A 23,318-nucleotide genomic window follows, 5' to 3' on the forward strand; every position below is an offset into this window, starting at 1 on the left:
TCGATTGCTAGTGAATCTGGGGCACATGTTTAGGCCAGGAAGTAAGCCTTGTTACAACAGTGCCATGGGGTTAGGGAAGCAGTGCTCTCGTGGCATTTTTTGGGTGGATTTGCAAATGATTGACTACTACTAATGGATGCTTGGGCTAAATTCCTCTATCCTCCATACGTGTTCGGCAAATTTCTAAAGTAAAACAGAAGTAAACTGAGCTCGCATGTTCATGCAACTACCTCGTGTGGGGTATTCCTAAATGTGGAGGGGGAGAGAGAGAGAGTCCTGTGGGTTAGTAGTGCATGGTGGCCGTTGGCATAAGTCTGGCGGCAACAGTGGCAGCCCTAGTGACCAGGAGTGTTTGGACTTCTGGGACCGAGCAGCCCAGCACACCCTCTCACTGCTGTGGGCAACCAAGATCAGTGACAAGCCAACGCTTTATGGAACTCTAACACACATGATCTTCACACTTGATCTAGCACTGGGCAGTAGTCCCACGAAGCATGCTAGCTTGTTGTCATGGGTACTGAAATGATCGGCTTGCAACGTGCAACATATCTCCCAGCATTGTAACCCCCCCCCCTCGATTTTTTTCCTCCCACTGAAGTCGCACTCAAAGCACAATAAAGACTGAGCATTTCACCAGTTCAATTTACCTTTCTTCAAATTAGCAACCCTTTAGCCGTATCCCTGAATACAGCACAAGCAATGCCACACATGCAAACAAACACCTAGTGTTCTTTCACATGAGCCAAAATGCCCCCAGCTTATGCATTATCATATCCAGCTCATTTTTCACTAAAAAAAGGAGGCACAAGTTTTCATGTTTTGTTGCCATGTCAACCACCCAAAACCCACTCCTATTATTAAACACCATACCCTGCCACACATACCTGCATACCTCAGGTAAACCGCAGGAGCAGCTTACTCGGCTGGAGGTGGCATCTGCAGGGTTTCTTGGGCTTCACAAGGCAGGGCGCTCCTATTTCCTCTCGTGGCAGGATTCTTTGTCCCCACGGCAGCCTGGCGGCTGCGTAGCTTGCTGCCTGGGAGTGCATACACCTCTTCTGCTGCGCTGGACACCTGTAAAGAGGCGCTCGCATCACCTGTGCGCATTCATGTCAGTGCAACTGGTGGCGCCTTTTATTTGCCCGCCCAAAACGCAGTACTGAGCAGCCCATGCCCAGTGCAGGACTGCTCTTGATGTAGATATTTTCCAGGGAAAAAAATGCAAAGCGGCTCTGGGGCCGTTCTGAGCAGTCGGAAGTGACAACTCAAGAAGCCCACAAGGTCATTCACGAGTGCTGCATTGGGAGCAGAGCAGAGAAGTGATATGCACTTGCACTCTAGCTATACACTTGCACTCTAGAGATATCTACAACTAAGGTGCCACACTGTGATGCTAAGTTAGCGATGTTTGCACTGACATAGTTTTGTCAGCAAGCTATAAGAGTGAGTAACAGTCCCCTAAAAAATATTTTGTGGCACAACTCAGTTTACTTAAGAGCATTTCTCAGAAACGAGCAATTTATGCCAAGTGACCAACCAGGCACTATGGCTCCAGGAATTCTTCTATTTTACTCTCTCTGTAGTTAACTCTGACAGCAGTTGCCAGTTTATGCGTCTACGCTTTTACTTGGCTATGAGAATGCTGAAGCATTGTCTCTATTTTTAGATAAAGCTAGACTGAGCAAAAGGAACTCTCTATGCCTTTCAGCCTTTAAGACAATAAAAAGCGAAATGCATGCAAACAAATGGTGGTGGTTGTGTGCCTGACAATAGACACGAGCCAAAGAACTGCCGCACAAGCGAGATAACTACGAGCACTGCCGGAGGTTGTTGAAATTCAGGAAAAGGAGTATGATGCTGCTCCCCATTACAGACAGTATCAGTGCAATCGTTTAAGTGATGAATAATGAACTAATGAGCAATAATGAGCATGTCAGGGCACTGAAGCGTAGTTGCTTGCGTGAACAAGTATACTGTTCCGTCCTAAATTTCGTAAACACCGGGGATGTTTCATGGTACCTCAACCTAAACAGAAATTTCGAGGCAAAGCATTAATTTTGTGACCACGGGGGAAGTAGCAAAACACACGCCACCGTACGAAAGAGTGATCGACCACAACGCAGGCCAGCGGTAGAGGCACCTCTAAACAAAGAAACAGACAATAATTTTGCCTGCATACTGCTGCTATTGGCACTAAAGGAAGCGCTACTTGGATGGCCCAGCATATAGATACAGGTCATGGACAGGATGTGTTCATCATTTTAAACAGGGCAGACGCTGGGGGCACGCGACTGACAAATATTTGAAGCGCATCTCAGGCGAGGCAACGACGTGGCACTTGATGGCTGTGCGCCAAGTGTCCTGTCACTCTGAAAGCTCCTTCCAAGCCCTCGCATGCCTTCGTTATGGTGGGCTGTTCTGAACTGAGCGAGAACCGTAGGCGCAGAGAACTTGCTCGCAGGAGCGGGGAACTTTTCCGGCGGAATCGAGCTCTCACGCAGGCTCATTCCATTGGCTGCGCGTGGAGCTAATCACAGGAGACCGCGCGAGAACTCAAACACGCCATAAATGTTCCGGCGCCCGAGAATACGAGGGTCGGTAAGTCCATGTGGGACACCTTATGGAGCTTTTCTTTCCTCCATGGTGGTGGCTAGTGAACTAGAATATTATACTATAGTGGTAGCCAACTTTTTTATATTAGCTAATCTAAAAACGTTGGTGATAGCTAGTCGTGTGACACAACACCTGCCGAATGGTGTTGTTATTGTGGTGACGTCACTTAGAGGCACGAAGAAGTTTGACGCCATGAATGGTGGGGCAGAAAAGGGCGGGCGAAACTTTAGATGCCCCTATCGGCGTCGTTTCACTATGCTCTTCACAGTTTTTGCACTGGAAGTTTGAGAGGATACAGGAATGGGAGGCTGTGTGCAGTGCGCTCCCCGCAAATGCATCACAATGTTCATAAGCGCCAACTGTGCAGGGGGGGGGGGGGGCGGCGAGCTCCCAGGTGATGCAGACGCCTGAATCTGACTGACTGAATCGTCGCTTGTTTACATACTTGTGCCATTCAATAGCTATGCAATAGTGCAACAAATTTGTCATAATGTCCTCTTAGTGTTCCTCACATGGGTACAAGATTATATGCTTATCCAGCATTCCCTCCACTGTCATCTCATATGCGTTTCTCTACGATGTTACTGAAACTTTTCTTCATTGCCAGCAGCAATAACAAAAAAACAGAAGCTAAGCTTTGGGTGCGGAAGCCCACCCCTCATTCTGCACTTTACCAGTGTGCTTTCGGGTTGAGCATGGACCTCAGATTCTTCCACAGGGCTTTGTCAATGTACCGAACAGGCTGAGCCCTTCGGCATTTTCCTGCACACGAGGTCAGCCAGGTAATAGACAACGCAGTCAACAGCCTCTAGCTCAGTGCAGACCTCGTCAAAAGCTTCATCATAAACTATCCAACTTACATTTTAGCTGGTGTAGGTGACTGTTGTTTTTCGTCAACTTGAACTGCATTAGATAAGCCAGTGTGAGCACATTTTTTTTAGCTTGTTCAACCTCGCAATTGCGTAATCTTGAAAGCTTTATCAGGCTGTGCACCGAAAGCACTTTGTACACCTGAAGAAAAGTGGGCAGCAAGGGATGGTCATTCTTACCTCCTGCTTGGCAATTTGTCTCATGCACAAAACCACTCCAGAACATCTTGGTTCAATTTTCCAGTTAAAACATACTTAAAGCCACAGTGTTTGACCAGATCTGACAGAACTGTGCACGAGGGTCTGCTGCAGCTTGCTCGGTCAAAAAATGTGCGCGGAATATCCTTCCAGCAACCACTTTCCCCTCCCACTTGTTAAAGGCCAGAATACTCAAATCCTTGCTGCCCACAGCGATGCCTTCTTTAGGATGGATCCCACTGAGTGCACCGAGAAAGTTTTTGAACTTCGAGATGAATTCCTGCAGCTTCAACATCCACCAGTCCTACTGTTTTTCTTTGTGAGTAAAAGTCCAACCTGCTGGCCACACTTCGACTGAACAGCTCAGCAGTGAGGTTTAGGCCATTTTTTGTGTTTAAAGGATTGAGGGGGGCATATTATGAGCTTGTGGCTAACACACAAGTGCCCAGGTTGCTTTAGGTCCTCAAGAAGCAGTTTATCGTAGTGAGCCCACTGGACATGGCCGCCATAAAAGTTCAGAACCCTTTCGTAACGCCAACGGTTCCGCACATATTTCATTAGGTGTGGAGCATGTGAAAAAACAAAAATGCTAAGTTTTTCACCATCAGGGTATGTGAAGGTCACCATCAGGGTATGTGAAGGAGCTCTTAGTGCAATTTCGGTTGCCACTCACACGAATCTTTTTGTACACATAGCGGTTGCTGGCAGCTGTGCCCCACGCCACTGCATCAACTAACGAAATTCTGCGGGTACGTCCGACGTGACCTTTAAACAGCGTTCACAGAAACATAAGTAGCGAAACTGCGTCGCCGGCACCCACACTACCTGCGCGCTCTTAGAGTTCCTCTGTATAGCTCCCACAGTAACTCCCTGCGGGAGCTATATAGAGGAACTCCAGCCCCCCTAAACAGCCAGTGCCATCCCACAGAACCCCTAGGAAACACAAGCCGGTGGTTGTCACCATTGCCCGCTGGAGAAGCATCGCTGTTTAGGCACCTTGTCTATTCTTCAACCGTATTAGGGCACCCGCCCAGTGGGAGGCTTCCGGGATGTCTTGAACTGTGCCGGCCATCCGCGCCGTCTCCCCCGATTGTCACTAGTCTTAGAGGTCGCAGCTGGTCAGCAGCTCCACCCACTGCTCAAAGGTAGGGCTGGGGTTAGGGGTGAAGGTTGAGCTTTTGAGGAAAAAAAACAAAAACAAATGGAAGCCGACAGGCAATCTGTCTTGGCCGACGGTCGGTACAAGGTCGGGCGATGCTATGGCTGATCGCAAGTGTTCAAGCCGGGTATTGACGGGCGATAGCCTCCAGCGGCCGGAGGACAGCCACCAAAGCCACGGGAGGTGGCATTCCAGAAGAGCGGGGGTTACCTTGTAGCCGTTCCTCACCAGATGCCGCATCGGCGTTTGCCAGGGCATCGGTTTTGGGGTCAACAAGGTGGTTTGCGTGGTTGACTCGCACACGTAGTTCGTGTCGACACGGGCGGCATCCACAAGGTTTGGAATGCAGTTATATGCTGCCCACTTGTCGCAGTCGATGGTGGTCCCTGGCGGGATGCTCTCGGCAATATTCTTGCCAAGTGTGGCGGCGCCCTGCATGTCAACCTTGAAGAGATGCACCTCCTTTGTTTCAATGCAGATCGTGCTGAAGATCCAGGAACCTTTGTCCACCGTTGCTCTCGTCACGACGGTCCCTGTTCCCCTTGCACTTTTGCCCGCATAAGGCGTTCACCCATTTGCACAATCTGGTTCGGCCCTCCCATTAAGGGACTCGCACAAAGCTCCCCTTGCATTAATTGGTGCACGCCTGCTTGCTTAGTGTAAACTCGCCATGCATAATCTCCTCGGTCATAATGGCAGACATGTCCTTGGTCAGACTGAAAGCAAGCCACATGATCTATCTTTTTGTGCGAGTGTTTCACGTTGGGACGACCAAGGTGGTCCTAAAGGTAAAGAGACGGCCCTGAACTGGGGAGGCCACGCAGCATGTTGCATAATTCGGTTCAGCTGCGACATCTGCTGCTGCAGCGTTGGTAGGTGACGACTTGACCGACGTAGTCCGGAACGGAGGAGTTGAACTTCAGCTCTGCGCAGATCCCCCTACACTCGTCGGTCGATGGGCGACCAGGCACGCCTCCCAGACGAGGAGAGCGTTCGGTGTAGATGACAAGCACAGTAGATGTACTTGCTGATGCTGGTTAACTTCACAAAAGATTTGTGAGCAAAGCAAAACACAACCATTTCGGGCTCACAAGCGTGCCGTATTTTGTTCATTTGTGTAGCCAATAGGACCCTAATGGATCTTGCTTGTTCTCTTCAGGGAGCCCGCTTAAACTACTGATCTTACATTTTTTTTTTTTGTTTGGCGCTTGTTTGGGACTCACGACTGCGTCTACGTTTGCACTTCAACACTGAATGAACAGACTGGAGACCGCAGCGCCTTCACTGGGTTCCTGTTCATAGGTCACTTTGTACACACGCATGCGCGCGATCACTTATTTTCACGCACAGCTCACGACACGCCGTCTTTTCAGATTACACATCGTCTTGTAGAGCTCGTTTGCGAGTTTCAGTGTCTCTGGGTCTTCCCTGTTCGTCCATCGCGGCACATTCTGCGCTCCGGCGCTTCTACGTTCCTCCGCCTTCTCCTTGCGGGATCGTGCCATCCGGGCTCTGTGGGCTGCCAGTCGCGCCTTGCGTTGATCCTCGGTCTCACTGCATCGCTGTCGTTTCCTTTCCACCATTCGTTCTCCCTGTCTTTGAGCTTTGCTGGCTGGACTTTGAGCACGCCGCTTCTGTCGCTGCCGTTGTGTATCCTGCCGGTGCCTCGCCTTCACTTTCGCCACGACGTTGGGATCCGTTGACTCGCGTTCCCGCTGACGGCGTAGACGCTGCTGCTCGGCCCGCCGGGCTCGTCGCAAAGCCTCGGTGTCGGTGGTGTCGGTAAATGAAGCCGGTTCGTCCATGCCGCTGCGTTCGCTCCGCAGAGAGAACACCGCAGTTACGAGTGGAAGTTCAAATGCCTTATTCACTTGCTCCCGGAAGACACAGAAATGAAGGTGTATGAGAGGACACTCGGCGAAAACCTTTTTCCTACAAACATAAAAGTAGTACACACAACAGTCAGCGCACGTGCTTTACTTCGACAGGTGAGCTGTTTGTTTCTGAGCAATTCAAAACAAAACAAAGAATTTTTTTTTTCAACAAAGTTGCTAGGCGGCTTGGCAAACGCGCTGTGCTTCGTTTATTTTGTAGTTCTATAATTCATAACATTTTTTTTTCCATTTACAAGGTGTATATCAGCTGTTATTATACGTATGTTTAAAATGAAGTGACTTTATGCAGAGTTTATGGTAATTTTTGCAAGAAAAGTTGCGTACGTACGTAGCGAATCCAGAATCCTCGATCTTGGCTATCGCTTATTGGCTAATTTTGCGAAGGAGCTATGAACTGCTACGAACGATGAGAACGCAGTACCGTCAGTACCGTGCGTGGTACTGAACTTTCTTGGTGATTTCGTTCTTGTGCAAGTGGCTGAGTGAAAATGAGTGCGTCGGCGCGCGTTTGTTGGGCTGCAAACTGCAAACGCTCACAGGCTAAACACCCGAATTTGCAGTTCTTCACCTTTCCTACAGATCGAACTTTGTGAGTGTCCCCAACTGCCTTGATCTACAAGCAAACAAAATGATGCATTTAAGTTTCAGACTAAAGTAAAGTAGAGTGCCGCGCTTACAACTTGGACGCGTCGACGAAAACTTCATTGTGAGGGAAAGTAAGAATAGGTCGGTGCTGCCGCCACATGAAACAAAAATCAAGCACCCCTCCGTCTACTACGACGATGGTTGAACGCGAAGCTTTCTTGTGAGGGATTCCTGGTTGTCGGCATAGTTTGGACTTTACTTCGTTGAGCTTTGATTCTGACTCGCACGCAGTTTGTACTTTTGATCTCAGCGGCTTGGACTTTGACTATTCGCCATTTGATTTCACACGAAGAAAGAAACTGTTCAACCATCGTCATCGTTACACGGAGGGGTGCTTGATATATTTACGCATTTTGTACATGTATACTAGAGTCCCTTCATCGGCTTTTTGCAAAAACGCCGATGAAGAGACTTCATCCATGCACTCCCCTCTCAATCCTTACTGCTTCGACCGTGTCGCATTCGGATGGACGTCGGCTTCATAGCGTCGGCTTCACAGACACGTACCCACTGAGGGGGATTGGCCATGGCTTGAGATTGGTTTAAATGCGTGCTTTAGAATGGGAAAATAGTGATTGGTAAGAGAAAAAATGGACGCCATTCCGCCCTGCGAAAATTGATGTCAGCAGAGCAGTAAACTACTACACATGATGATGAGGGAGGGTATGAAATGTAACTCGTTGTCTCTGCAGGCTTGTCGCTTGCACTCGGCTTCTCTGGCGGCAAATGCTGCGTCCTTACTTATGCGCTCTGCGTCTTTCGGGAAGGATCGCTGGGTCCTGCCTAGCCTGACGCATGCGCTAGCCCTCGAATGACGTCAACGCCCTCCCCTTTCCAAACCTAATCTTTACCAAACACATGAAGGGGGGGGAGGGCGGGGGAGGTTCCATTGTTGATTGATTGTGGGGTTTAACACGCCGATGCAGCGCAGGCGGTGAGGCGCACCGTAGTGGAGGACTCCGGATTAATTTTGACCGCCTGGGGATCTTTAACGTGCGCCGAAATCTCGTACACACGGGCATTTTTGCTTTTCGCCTCCATCAGAAAAGCGGCCGCCACGGCCGAGAATCGAACCCGCGACCTCGTGCTCAGCAGCACAGCGCCTTAGCCACTGAGCCACCGCGGTGGGTGGGTTCCCATTGTTCCCGGGTGCCTTATCATCCACAATGTGGTTTCGATGCTTGTTTTGTGGTTTTTTCTTTACACGAATACTGAGCTCTATGCTGCACGCCTAATTAGCCTGACGCATGTGCTCGGCGTCGTGGGCATGATCTGCTGGGGCCTGCCTGGGTTTTTCATTTACGACACGAAATTTTCCGACCAATGAGAGGCTAACAGCTCCGCTGCAAAAAGCAGCAACACATATTCTCCGTAGGGGTGGGGAAAGACAAATGATTGTACGAATCAGCTAATCAGTCTTCCGGTGGCCGTGGTGTATTCACGAAAGAGGGAGTGAATTTCTTTCCTTGTCTTGTCTAGGCTGCTAGCACAGAGAAAGGGAAGAACGGAGGTTTTTTGTTCTGGTTGAAGGCATTCAAATGCCGACCATGGGAAGCGTTTTTTCTTCACTTCACCCACAATCATCGCCAGAGAAAGTCGGAATCCCTGCAGTGTTTTTTGTGGTGCGCACAGAAGCTGTCAGTGAGACAGAAAACTTCGCTTTAACAACAGATTCAGAGTGGCGCTGGTGTCACAAATGCTCTAGCTACAAGGGTGCAAGTGTGCAGCACCCCCTCCACAAGTGAGCACCATTGGGCTAATGGTTATGTATTTGCCTGTGCACTTGTGCGCTGTCAGGGGTTGTGTATGCACGCACGTCATTGATGCCCACCAGAACAATATTCGTGGACGAAGGCTTTTCTTCTATAGTCATGCGTAACATCCCACTCGGGACACCTAGGTTATTCACGTTTAAAAATGCGTTCTGGGTGAGTCAACTATCTTCAAATCACCATGACCTTTGTTGCCATCCTTTTCCCTGACAACCATCTTTTCCCACTTCTGTTCGCACTTCAATTTGCACGAATTTTGCGGACACCCCTAATTGCAGGTCCTGACCAGACCCTGTAAGTACCTGAACACCTAGTATGTGCACATGAACATTGTCGCCACATTCATCTGGTGCAACTAGCTAAGCATCGTAGGTTACTGTAACCTTCGGGGCTTTATGTGTTCGCATAATTGTTGTGCACGAATAAATTAGTTGTACTTCCAATTGTCCACTCGCAAGCCACAAGAATACCCCCCTACCCCCCCCCCCCCAAAAAAAAAAAAAGGAAAGTTCTGTTCATGGAGTCTCCTTCCATTAAGAAAGTCATTGAGTGCTGTTATTCGCTGTTGGCCAATCCCCTGAGGGAAGTGTCATATGTTGGAATGAGGTAATACATGCCTGGCATTTTCAAATCTGTCTAGAAGCTGAAAAGCCTATGTATTCCGTGATAATTGTCTGCATGGGGTATATGTGTGTGTTGTGTCTTCACTACAAGTATGTGGTTGTTGCACTGCATTGGCATGTTGCTGGCTCTGGGTCTGGCAGATTCTAGACTGCAATGAGTTATTCTTCAGCCTACAGTTTACAAAACGTGTACAAAACCCTGAAATATATTTCTACTGGAAAAAATGTTGGCGTCTAGGGATAGTGCTGATCACTTGGGAACCTGCGGAGCCTGGGTGCAATCCCCAGTGCTGAAAAATGTGTTACAATTTTCAAATCTGTGCTGAAGGTGTCCAGACACACACGTGCATGCAAAAAATTTGAAGGTGGACTGGGGTTGTATAAAATTCTGTTTGCAACTTTTCCCCGCTTTCATAGGGTGCACTGATTTTCAGCAAACATAAAAATTGGGTCGGTCAACAATAGCAAGGCCCTGCTTGCTTTCGGCCTTTTGTGATCTGCTCTTCATGCCACGAAAAAAAAAAATTGAAGGGAAATAGAGAGGGATGGCAGCTTGGTAATTTCTCGGCAAACAAGACATTATTGGTTTTTGAACAAAAGCTCGCACAGCTGTGAAGCCTATGGTCTTTCAGTTAAAACAAAACGTTATTCAGTGTTTAGTGTCTCTCAAATATGCTACGAGAGTACGGCACTATCTCCAAAGTGCAGCCGCATTGGTTAGTGTTTTCATGTTTTTCACCCATGCTGACTTCTACTTTCAAACGATGGTAGTCTGTTATCTTCTAATACACATTCAACCATACCAATGCGCTAAATGCTTCTAACAGGATTGTTTGGCCATCGAGAAATGCAGACAAGAAAATATCAACACATAGATGCTGGAACGTGTAGCTTGCAAAATTAAGTACGCTGAAATGTTTCAAAACTGCTTTTGGTTCAGGTCACGTAATATTGGGCTCACGGATAAACAGCGCTTTAGCAGGTGGAACAAAAAATTTTAGATGCCCACACAGGCTCGCTGCAAATTTCTGTGTTGGCTGACGTTATTGCTTTTGAAAACGGGGCCCAAGGAACAAGCCATAAAGAGGAAGGAGATGGGCAAAGCATTGTTATCAATTTTATTGTGTAATAAAAATTTGAACATCAGGTGAAGTTATTTGATTATAATTACCGTAAGTGCACGATTGTAACGCGCAGGCAAGTTTATGTATGAAAATTCGAAAAAATAATTTAAGGGCGATTCTACCATGTAGATGTAAGAGACATGACACCACGTACCTGGCACAATCCATTCTATTTGATGCATGCAACTGTAGCAGCAATATCCTTTGTACTTCGTAAACTTGCTTATCCACCTCCTGCTGGCATTAAAAAGAAAGCCGGTTAGGAGGCCCATTGTAACGTGCATGCAAATTTCAAGGCTACTTTTAGCGGAAAAAGGTGTGCACAGAATCGTGAAAATACGGTAGTAGATAAAAGTTATTCAGTGATTGACTTTGGTCATTATTTTATTTAATTGACATTATTCAATTATTATATTTAATCTATATACATTATTTACTTTATTATTGATTTTTAAAACCCTGCCTTGGCCAATTGAATTTTCTGCAAATATCTTCAAACTTGGGGCAGTTTTAGATGAACTACGGCCTTTGAAGTTTCACAGATACTGGTGAAGGCGTTTGATAATTTAAGCTAACAGTGCTGGTGAATATGCCAGTGGTTACAGAATTAGCAATTTGTACATCTCGCACCAAGAAAGTCGGCCATGTAAAGTCGCTTATTGTACACAAAGTAATTCACTCATATCTATTGTCCTTCCCAGGCCCCCCACTGACCTCCTAAACTGCCTGTAGCATGTACCACAGATCTGGGGCTGAGAGTACGCCTCTGTGTAGCAATATAAAATTTCTGTTCACCCTGTTAATGTTTTTGTGCCGATTGGACGCACAAGCTTGGTGGTTGAGCCTTGTCTTGCCGCAGAGATGGCAACACTTCTTGCCTGCATGTGCAAAGGACCCTGATGCTCCCAGCCAATAGTGTTTCACCGCTGCAATAACCCTTGTAATCATCATCATTATCATTCTACGCCCACTGCAGGGCAAAGGCCTCTCCCATTGATCACCAATTATCCCGGTCCTGTGCTAACTGCGACCAATTTATCCCCGGTTACTTTTTTATCTCATCTTCCCATCTAACTTTCTGCCCCCCCTGCCACGCTTGCCTTCTCTAGGGATGCACTCTGTTACCTTTAATGACCAATGGTTATCTTGCCTTCGAATCGCTTGCCCTGCCCACGCCCATTTCTTCTTAATTTCTAGTAATATGTCCTTAACACTTGTTTGTTACCTGACCCACTCCGCTCTCTTCTTGTCCTTTAATGTTACACCTATCATCTTCCGCTCCATTGCCCTCTGAGTAGTTCTCAATTTCAGTTGAACCCTCTTAGTGAGCCTCCAAGTTTCTGCCCCGTAGGTGAGTACCGGTAAGATGCAGCTGTCATACACTTTCTTCTACAGGGACGATGGTAGGCTGCCATTCATTATCTGAGAATGCCTGCCGAATGCACTCCACCCCATTCTTATCCTTCTAATTATCTCTGCCTCATGGTTGGGATCCAGGGTCACAACCCTTGTAGGGCGCAGAAAACCTGCGTGTAATGTTATTACGAGAACACCTTTGCAGTTGTCGATACCGCCTGTATTGCAGGTCCAAGCAGTGGTGCATAAGCAGCGGCTGTGCCCATCTGACGCGGTACCACAGGCGGGCTCTCATCCGGCGTGGAGCAGCCCTCTGTGAGAAGCACTTCCTTCCGTCCCAGTTCATGACGCCTCCGGCCGGCACTAATGCACCGAAACAGCTCCTGTGGAATGCGGTTCCCTCGGTGTTCCCTCTCCCGCTGAAGGCATTCGGAGAGGGAAAAGTGAAGGCGGAGAGGCCACACGTTCAACAACGTACGTGGTGTTTCTAAACCAGTTTGTCGTCCCATTTTGAGTACAAGCAGTGTTCGTTGCCTGTGGCTGTTGCTTTTTTTTTTTTTTTTTTTTTTTTGTGAGGAGGGTCTGAGCAGCTCGAAACAGGAATTGAACTGGGCACTGCTGGAAAGGAGGCTGTAGGTTCGACTCTCACACCAACATTTGCCAGTGAGACCAGGTTTAGCACAACATCGACTGATGGGGCATTAGCTCTGCAACATCATCGTAGCAGCATGCCATGAAGGAATTTTATGAGCCTATTGGACATGTACGAAGCTAGAGGCTTTAGGTGCAGCCCACTGCTGTTTTCACAACTCGCATAGGCGAGCTGCTGACACTGCATCACTGAGTGTTGTGGCCTAGCTAAGTCAGTAGCAATAATGATTGTCAGCATTCGTCAGATCTCCGCTGTTGGACAGAAGCTTTTCACAATGACTACCGCGTATTTCGCAGTACCGTGTCACCTAAGTTCATCAATTTTTCTTTCGCTAGCTCAGTTGATTACTTCATCTGATTTGCTTTGGCTTCTCTTCCCATCCCTTGAAAGTCACACCATTACTTTTGCAATCCACCTGTTGTCTATTCACATTACATGCCGTGCCGAACTTCATTTCTTTTTCATTTAAGCGAGGATGTTCTTTTTTTTCTTTCATGCCTAAGCAAGGTGGGTTCTGCAGCCGGCAACTTAGTTGGATGAACTAATAAAACAATCAAGAATATACACGAGGTTTTCACATTTGCAAACTAGTTTGGTGACTAGCAGTAATCACTGTGCACTAGTCGTTTAGCAATGCGTTTGAATTGATCGCTGAGTGTCAGTCGGGAACAGCCTGGATGGAGTGATTGTTCAGATGTAAAGCTCTCAGGTTTTTTTTCCGCAGTTCAGGTAACTTGTTGGCTGAATTCACAGCTGAATTCACAATTTTTCCTGAATGGGCTCCTCTCTGTGAATTTTGTGGTAGTGGGATGATTCGACTGCCCACATGAGCTGTCTTTTCTTTCCTTATTTTGTACATGTTTCAATGCAAAAATTTGAATGAACCAAATATCAGGAAAAATAAACAAAATCGAGTCGTGCAGGCATGTGTAGTAGTCCCTGTGTTACCATGTGTATGTACCACTGGTATAATAAAGGAGGAAAGTTGTGCAAGTTGGTACAGCTTGATTACAATTATCACACAAAAAAAAGCAGGGTTGGGGGAGAGGGAACTGAAACACTACTTGGCATGTATAAGAAAAAATCATTATTCTATTTCTTTTTTTGGCAGAGAAATCTGGCGGACCCTCGGGTAAAGATGATGCTGAAGGCAGCGAGGAAGGAAGCCTTGAGTCTGTGACCACCAGAAAGAAGGTGGATGTAGAGGATTACGAAATGGCCGCACTGCCTACGTTTAGAAGGTGAGTGGCCAGCTGAAGTTGCAAAAAAAAATCAGATTTCTGGTGTACAGCTTGGCTATGAGGCGTGCCGTAGTGGAGGGCTCCGGATTAATTTTGACCACCTGGGGATCTTTAACCTAAGCTGAAATCTCGACACACGGTCATTTCCGCTTCTCGCCCCCATCTGAGAAGCAGCCACCGTCGCCAAGATTGAACCCGCGTCCTTGGGGCCGGTCAAGTTGCATCGAAACCTCGTAAAGCTGGTGCACATTTTGCACGCCAGAATGATATTGCTTGCCAACGTTACTTTGATGGATCATACAGTGAAGGCTCGTTAAATCGAACTTGAATTATTTGAACTTGTGGATAATTAAAACAACAGGATTCAGTCTGGCGTAGCTGCATGATAATCTGTTAAATAAAGCCCATTAAAAGCCAACTGCACTCAAAATTTAGACCTTTTGGAAACGTTATTTTCATAAAGTCTGCCTAAAAATAGTGCAAGAAACAAAATATGACAGCTGAAATATGCGTATCCGTGGTGCAAACTAGCATAAAAAAATTAGTGCCCTTCCACTCTGTGAAAACAGATGACCTGCGAAGCTGCGCGCCCTCCATGGAGTGCACGAAACAAAGCACTTTTTTTTCGTAATTTACGACTGAGCGTACTTAGCAAATTATCTGAATGAAAACTGGAAAGACCCGAGCTTCGTTCTAGTGGACAAACGTAGAGCTGCCTCTTTCCCTCCCATGTAGTAGGCATCTTACTGTTTGTGTAGTGGCATTAGGCCCATCGGTAGTGGCATTAAGCCCTGCTGTGCATGCATGCCCCTCCCTCCACCCCACCCTGTGCACGCCTAAACCGGCGACCAGGGATGGGCACATAATTAGGCGTGAAATAAACCGGCGAAGGGAGAGAGAAAGATTTTATATGCGACCAGAATAAGATCTATTATTATTCTTCCGCCAGAAGAACTATGACCAGCTGGTCAACGAGGGCCGTCAACGCGACAATGTCGCTCGGAATGGCTTTCAAGCTAACGAAGAATTATGTGCTTACGCTGGCGTTCTGACGGGGCAAGTTGCTTTCAACTGGCAGGGACCCGCACCTAGTGTGCGAGGCGGAATTTGAGGTGGCAACGGCCGCGGCTACATTCTTGGCGGCTGCGGTGGCGGCGGCTTTCGGGCGTTTTTACACCCATTCGAGCTGCTGTTGATTTTCTGCAATAATCTCATAATGGCACTACGGCCACTGTCAGCCGACTGCGCAACGTGTGAAAGAGGCATCGGTGGTGGCGAGGGGAATAACCATTGTGGTAACTGTTGTGAAAGAGGAATCAGCGGTGGCGAGGAGGAGCCCCGGAGCGGCGCCGAGTGAATCGGCTTCATCGGAATGAAAACTGAATGGTGGGTGAGACATACGCTGCTTCGCAATAAAAATCAGAGATTTTGCAACCGAAATTGAGAAGATTGCGGTCAGTACAGTCAGGCTGTAGTGATGCTCCAACCAGCGAGCAAGCAAACCTGCGCGTAACACTTCGCTCTCGCCGCACTCCTAGGAGAAGCACTCCCAGCGGAGCTCGATCGGTTCTCCTGGCTGTCCGTAGGAAAAAGCGCAGAGCCGGCCGCAGTGTTGCTTCCACTTGATGGCTGTTTGCGCGATCCGCCGGCAGGTGCAGCATTGGCTGCAACGGAGCTAGTATTTGAAACGCATCTAATTAATTCACCACACATTTCACGGGGCTACCAGTCATATTTGTTGGTTTGGTGGTGGTACGCACTGTACATTCACAGTAAATTTGACCCAGGTGAAATTTGAGTGTAGTTGGCCTTTAATTTGAACTCCTCGAGTAATTCAAACTAATCACCACCGCATCGGCAACTTGTCGCCTGGCACGTGACCAGAGAAACGCACTCACCCGCTACACATGAGGCTGCGTCGCCTTTGGGACAGAAAGAAGAATGCAGAGACAAGGTAAGATGAGGCCAAGCCTGACTTGCCGGGTAAAATCCTGGATAAAACTGGTTAACACTCTAATCTTCTTTGCGGATTACGCCAATGTGAAAGTGAGTTCCGTGGTGTCTAGTGTGCTAAGAGGCGAGAACATCATTTCTCAGGTCAGAAGCACAGAACCTGTCACTGCTGGTGATGCTAGCAGTGATTGCAACATTGTACTGCTGGTATTCTCTTTCTCGGTTGAGAAAGTAAGGAAAGAGGAGGCCTTCTGGTACGTTTTCTCGTCAGAGCAAGAAGTGCTAGCTGTTATCTTCAAGGACTAAAGGCAGACTGCAATTGCAGACTTTAGCAAGCCCTTTCGTGTTCGCATGCCCAACTGCTTCCCAATGCTCTGCACTGTTGGTATTCTCCACTTTCATTAGTTTGAACTTTCACGAATTCGTCCTGAGCCAGCTCCCCTTGTGGTTCGAATCAATGAGCTTTTACTGTGCCATGCCAGTCTCAACTTTTCTAAGCGTGTGCATCGCGTTCATTGCAGAGAGCGGCTGATGAGCATCGCGAAAAAGCAGTGGCACGAGATCAAGCGGCTGCGCTCAAACGTGCGCAACCTAGAACGGGGAGTGGTCGCCAATGTCCTCCAAGACGAGCTGTACCTGCTTGAACTGCTTGAGCGCAACCTTGATGGTCCCCTCCTCGACCGGGTGTCCGACATCATCGTTGGAGACGGTGGGGACAGCGTCACCGATGAAGACACGTGACATTTGCCCGAAAGTCGCTTTCCTGCTTCCGTTTTGAACTGTACCCCTGTGCTCTTCTTGCAAGAAGACTCCACACCTGATCATCAGTAAAGCCACCCACTTTAAAGATGTCGGTTTATCACAAAATTCGAGTCCCTGTCTTTTGGCCTGGCACCTTTAATTCTACAGGTTCCTTGTTTTTGTCTTTTTGCCAATTTTTTTAGATAGTAGTCGTAGGTTTAAAAAAAATGGTGCTGAAAGCTAGCACAAACAAAGAGGCTTGTTGTTTCCCAAAACAGTTAAGCAAACTGTGGAGTAAGCATGGATTTTATCCTCTTACTTACTTTGTTAGTAGTCTTTTCCAAGCCAATAAGGATCGAAATGTATGAGCTCTTGCCCACCCCCTGCACCTTCTTCACATGAAGGTCATTGAAGGAGGTGTCACCTAGTTGAAGCCAATCTGCTGCCAGAGGGGCACCTTTTTTCTCAATATTCTTCTCTTGGTTTTGCAACTCGCCCCCCCCCCCCCTCCTTCTGTTTTCCACTTTACACCATCTACTGGAACCTTTTGTTACTTTTCTACTTGGAACACTGCCACAAGGCAACACTGCGAGCGCTTGTTGTTTTTTGCAGTGTATTTTTTTATTTGCTATCTTAAAAATCAAGCAGCCATTTATTTTTAATTACGGGAACAATGCAATATATCACTAATGTATTGATGTCTTACCTCAAATATGCTGAATGCTTTCTTTTTCAAGTATTTTTTTTTTACTTGCTGCATGTGTGATTGGCGCTTGCTCTCTTCCTTGCTGGGCTATGTTCTCTCCAGTCGCTGCATTACCACATTTCATCTGGGGAAAGACTCGACCAAGAATAGCCTCGCTGTGAAATGGTGGGGGCAGGTCAGGGTTCCAGCTAGTTTGCAAACCATTACGTTCGCAGAGCAATACCCGGACGATGGACAGAGAAAAACCGGGCCATTTCCACTAACGGGAAACGTGGGGAGTGACGCAACATGCAGCGTATTACAGGTGAGATGTTTGAGTGGGGCGCCCCCTGGCTCTGAAGTCAGCTTAAGGACTCACGCCGCTGTTGTCTGCTTGTGAGGGGCAGCAGTGCCTGTGTTAGAATTTGCCCGCTTTGATGCGTTAGTGCCATAAAAAGCGTATTTTCACTAATTCAGTTATTTTGCCAGCTTCTGACACCTCAATAATTTCAAGCTGTGTCCCGCACAAGTTTGCAATGCACGAGGAGAGAGAGGAGAACTTTCTGATCTTGTGTAACTCGTCCTTTCCAGCTTATTTGCGAAGTTCAGTGCTCAGAGCTCCTCGATAAGCATTCAAAGTGCATAGGCTTCCCTAAAGTATTTTTGAGATGCTCTTATCAATCAATCAAGAGAGCTTTATTATCCCAAGACAGGAAAAAGGTTTACAGACTATTTGGACCGATAGCCAGGAGGCTAGTTTCCGGTCCAATACAAAAATACACATACAAATGAGTCGCAGGTATCCACCAAGTTTCGAAGATAAAGAAAATGAACAAAACAGGCAAAGAATAAATGAAACACAAAACAGTATAAACATCCACCATAATCACAATCGCATCATTAAACTACATTCTGTTTATCCAAATAAAACATCTTGCAAGACAATTTGAAGTTCCTCGCAGTTTTCACTTGAATAGGTACATCGTTCCACACTTTGGCACCGTAGAATTCAATAAGCCTTTCGCCATAAACGTTATGACACATTGGCAAGTTGAAGTTGGCGTTGGATGCTTGCCTAGTGCTCCGAACAGGGATAGAAAAACGTGCTAAGGGTACAGGAAAGTTATGGTTTATAATTGTGTTTACTAAAAGAGATATTTTGTATTTCCGAATAGTTGAAAAAGAAAGTACACGAAATTCCTTAAAAATTGTATTGACAGGACGGTTGAATGCAGAAAATGATATTATTCTTAGTGCTCGTCGTTGTAATCGATATAACGGCGTAAAATATGTTTCATAGGTAAGCCCCCAGGCTTCCGTACAATAAATAATGTGGCACTGAAATAAAGTGAAGTATAAAGATCGTAACATACTACATGGGAAGAAAGACCGCGCTTTGGTTAACGTGAAACAACTAAACGCAAGTTTTTTACACACCTTTTGTATTTGTTCTTTCCAATGTAGGTGTGAATCAAAGACAACACCCAGATATTTGAAGGAAGTTACATTCTCAATTGGTTTGTCGTTTATATACACACTAAAAGAACTATTATCAATTACTTTTCTCCTCGAGTGAAAGATGACACATTTAGTTTTGTCGGTGTTTATGGTTAACTTACTTTTCAAAAACCATGAGTAGATACTGTCCATTTCAGCTAGTATGGTATCTTGCATTTCAGATAGAGAATCACCGCAAAATATAATTGCGGTGTCATCCGCATACATTAGTATTTTGGAGTTCTGTATTGCGAGTGGGAGATCATTTACATACAAGGAAAATAAAATAGGACCTAAAACTGATCCTTGCGGAACACCACATGTTAAGTCACTGTATGAAGAATGGTGATTATCGATTACCACTTTCTGTTTTCTAGATGAAAGATAGCTCGCAAAGAATTTAAGGGAGTTGCCAATTATACCATATTTTTCCAGTTTATTTATTAGAATTGAATGATTAACCGAGTCAAAAGCTTTCTTAATGTCCAAAAACACTCCTATTGCCAACTGATTTTTGTGAAGAGCGCTGTTTATAACTTGAGCAAGTGTTACAACGGCCGAGGACGTAGTCCTGTTGGGAACAAACCCATGCTGCTGCGGGCAAATTACGTGATTTTCCTGGAGATATTTTTTAAGCTGTATAGATATTAATTTCTCGAAAATGGTATTAATTACGCTTAACACAGATATTGGTCTGTAACTATTTGGATTGTTCGGATCTCCAGTCTTATAAACTGGAACAACTCGTGCAATTTTAAGTACATTTGGATAAGAACCGGAGTTAATTGCATGATTAATTATATGATGAAGGGGAACCGACAGAATGTCAATGTTTTGTTTCACTACTTTCGCTTGTATTGCGTCATAACCGACAGCTTTATTCTCCGATAGCTGGTTTACGATATTTATTATATCTCCCTGCGTTACTGTATTAATATTGAAAACATTATTGGTCATTGGAAAATCTTCAGCTTCGTCTGCGATAGGTCCGTTGCTAGCAATTTTACCTATGTTGGTGAAATAGGTATTGAAATAATTACAGACATCAGTAGAGGGGTTGTCTGGTACAACAGTATCTTTCCGGCTCGTTCCGATAACATCATTTACAATTCTCCAGACCTTCCTATTATCACCCCCTTGACGAGCGATAAGATCTGTGTAATATTGTTTTTTTGACTTCCTCATCATTGCGACCAACTTATTCCGGTAATACTTAAATTGACTATGGTAGTAGTCATTTGTTTTATTATTCTTCCATCTTCGGTAATATGAATCCTTTTTTTTGAGCACGTCAAGTATAGCAGTACTCAACCAAGGACAAATTGCTTGTTGGTAATTATGTTGGGAACACTGACGCGTTGATTGTTCAATTGCCCTTGTAATGCTTTGCACAAAGGTTTCACATTCTATCTGTACGTCCTCATCATACATGTCTTCAAAAGAGACAGAATTCAGTAACGTTCTTACGAGATCATAATCTACTCGAGTTTTCCGTTTCACGGGAACATCAGACACGGAATTCTGGTATTTTGGGGGCAAAAACACAAACGTTGGGCAGTGGTCAGCGATAGCAACATCCCATACACCAGCAGATACATTCATATCAATGTTGCATAGTATGTGATCAATTAAAGTGGCTGAGTTATTGGTTATTCGTGTAGGTTCTGCGATAACATTTTGGACGTGAAATGAAGGTAGCAAATATGTATAATCGGGGCAATCATCCTTTGACAAATCAATATTAAAATCACCACAAATAATTAAAGAATCATTCGATGTTGTAGTAGATAACAAAATACTTTCCATGGCCGAAATGAAATCGCTTTTGCTTGAGTTTGGAGGACGGTAGATAACACCGACAGTGATACCGCCTTTGATGCGAACAAAAAGGGATTCAATTGCGTCTTTAGTAAACGTGCATTCGTTGAGATAGTAGCTATCTACATTCCGTCTTAGAAACAGCGCTACGCCCCCTCCACGTGCCGAACATTTTCTAGGTTGGGAATGCATATAGTAACCGGGAATTTCTGCTGTCTCGCCCTCTCTAAGCCAAGTTTCTGTAACCGCGATTATATCGAAGCTGAACGTAAATTTAGACACATAAGCAATCAACGTGTCCAAATTCTTTCGTATGCTACGTACGTTACAGTGCAAAACGGTCAGATAACCATGCTCAAGTCGCATATGTTCAATTTGAGCTGTGGTGTAAGCCATATTCCGACTTTCACTTCGTATCAGTTGAATGGTTCTTATACCACTTGAGCAAGATCATCCATGCATGAAATGTGAACGGCCCTGGAGTTATCCGTTCTGCGCATCAGGATTTTTCCATCTGCCACCCACGTGAACTTCCAATTTTTATCGCGTTTCGCCTTCAGAGCACACCCTAGAAGAACCTTTTTTGCAGGACAGAGATGCTCATTTATATACATTGGTTCTGTTCCAGGGAGACCCAAGTTGGATGTGTTCAACCGTAATTTTTTGCTTCCTTTAGTATTTTGTCCCTTGCTGTACGTGATGTAAATTTGACAATGATGTTGGATTTAGTTTTATCTTTGGTAGGCACACGATGAACAACATCAATATCCGATTCTTTGACCCAGCAGCCTAATGCTACACGCTATAAGCAGAGGGATCCTACACACACATCGCACTGCAGGAAATAAAACAGCTGTCTTCTATTCCTTTCATTGTGGCTGACTTGTATCAGATGAATGTTTTTTCTCTGCCCAATGCATTAATTTTTCTGCACCGTTACAAACGCTAAGGTTTGGGGAGGTTTGAGAAGCTCACAAAGATCGTGCAAATATTTTCTTCAGGCTGTAAGGCATACAGTACCTTATTCACAAATTGGCTTTCGTTATGGCTGTGTGCAAGAAGGTGCATATCTGCAGCATGCGTTGTTTATTCACATGCAAATGCAATGAGAAGGTTTGTGCTACGCCCTTGCGAACCACGCAGACAACGTTGTCCGGAGTACTTGAAGGCTGCTTTTGTGCCTTTAATTTCTATCGTAACCATCATTATCACAACGAACTGCATCTCAACCCAAACAGTTATAACATGGTTACAGTGCTGAGGGCTTGATATATCCGCTAAGGAACGCAATAAATAGTATACGTTCCAGTGTTTAGTGTAACAAAAATCGAAACCAGTGAATATCTCCAAGCAGCTCTTTATTGTTTCCAACCCCTTCAGGCATAAAGAACAAATCCTGGCTTTCTCGGGATGGCGTTCCATGAATTGCAGAAAATTACTCCCACTTTCTTGTCCTGGACTGAGGAGCCCACCCACTAACCAGCTCGATTTTACTGTTAAATAGTTTTCTTCTCCTCCCCCTCTTGAGTGCGGTTTTACTATAACGCATATCTGAATATTCGGAAGATATGGCTGTGGGAAATGTAAAGAAATATCCCTCCAAGTTTAACAGGCGGCTTGTGGCAAGAGTTGGTCCACCGCTGTAAAGTGCCCATTTGCAACTTTGCAGACTGATGCAACCAAAAAGACACGCCCCTATTGAAGAGGGGGTGTCACGATGCTCCAATGTTAATATTCATGCAAACGCGCGTACTGTGTGTACGTCTCGTAATTTCCAACCGTGATGGTGTCTTCTGCCTGCAACAACACTTCATGTCCAGTGCTTGTTGCATGTGTTACATCTAAAGATAATTTTAAGGGGCAGCTATTAAATTCAACTGAGTAAAAGAACACAGAGATGTGAACTGACAGCCAACTACCCGCTGACAGTTGTTCCCTACCGCAAATGCATTGCAGAAGCCTGTTTTAACTGCAATGAAAAATTGAATCATAAAGAGGGCTGGTGCTAACACATCAAAAGCTTGTGTATGTCAGAAAAGTAGGTTCCCCCCCCCCCTCCGCTCAAGTTATCGTTATGGTTTGCTTCCATTCTTGTGATTTGGCAAAAATAATCTAGAATGGCAATTGGCATCAGTGTATGTCTGTGTAGTGGTAGTAAGGGTTGTTTGTTGAGGCAGGCTTAGCCTTGTATACAACTGCCGCCAATTGCTCCGCCTAAGTGACACGATACCGTATCAGACACAAACTTGCTACTTATTATGTATTCCTGATTTTTTCTTTTTTATCCCTGTGTTTTTTCGTGAACCTTAAAATTCTTTGTTCAGTGAATTAGCATCCGACAACCTCAATGGTCGCAAGGTTCATTCTTCAGGGATGAAGTGCCTGAATAGTGTAAAGAAAGCAAAGTACCTCTCGGTGGCTGCCTCCCGGACACAATGTCCTCGTCGCTCAGTTGTTCCCTCTCCCCCTATTGAAAT

General features: G+C 45.8%; 2 protein-coding genes across 5 annotated transcripts in view; one reads left to right on the forward strand and one right to left on the reverse strand.

Moving 5' to 3' along the window:
• The window catches only part of LOC144166326 (uncharacterized), a 156,240-nt gene extending 149,395 nt beyond the window's left edge, over window positions 1-6,845 (reverse strand). Inside the window, exons 1-2 of one of the 4 annotated variants that reach the window (XM_077695855.1) lie at window positions 5,050-6,845; window positions 885-1,074 (exon numbers count right to left, since the gene is read on the reverse strand). The gene's annotated coding sequence lies outside the window, so the exon portion shown is untranslated. Of the gene's footprint in view, window positions 1-884; window positions 1,075-4,641 lie in introns of all 4 variants that reach the window. The other 3 variants (XM_077695853.1, XM_077695854.1, XM_077695852.1) reach the window with 3 other exon arrangements.
• Window positions 6,846-7,095: 250 nt separating this feature from the next.
• Window positions 7,096-21,711, forward strand: LOC144166327 (uncharacterized). Its single transcript, XM_077695856.1, has 4 exons — window positions 7,096-7,323; window positions 12,484-12,728; window positions 14,018-14,147; window positions 16,622-21,711. The coding sequence occupies exons 1-4, from the start codon at window positions 7,223-7,225 to the stop codon at window positions 16,839-16,841; spliced, it is 696 nt and encodes a 231-aa protein (XP_077551982.1). The 5' UTR covers window positions 7,096-7,222; the 3' UTR covers window positions 16,842-21,711.
• The last annotated feature ends 1,607 nt before the right edge of the window (window positions 21,712-23,318 follow it).

Source organism: Haemaphysalis longicornis, unplaced genomic scaffold (genome assembly GCF_048455015.1).
Source record: "Haemaphysalis longicornis isolate Haplotype H1 unplaced genomic scaffold, Haemaphysalis longicornis Haplotype H1 scaffold_169, whole genome shotgun sequence".
NCBI classification, from domain to species: Eukaryota; Metazoa; Arthropoda; class Arachnida; order Ixodida; family Ixodidae; genus Haemaphysalis; species Haemaphysalis longicornis.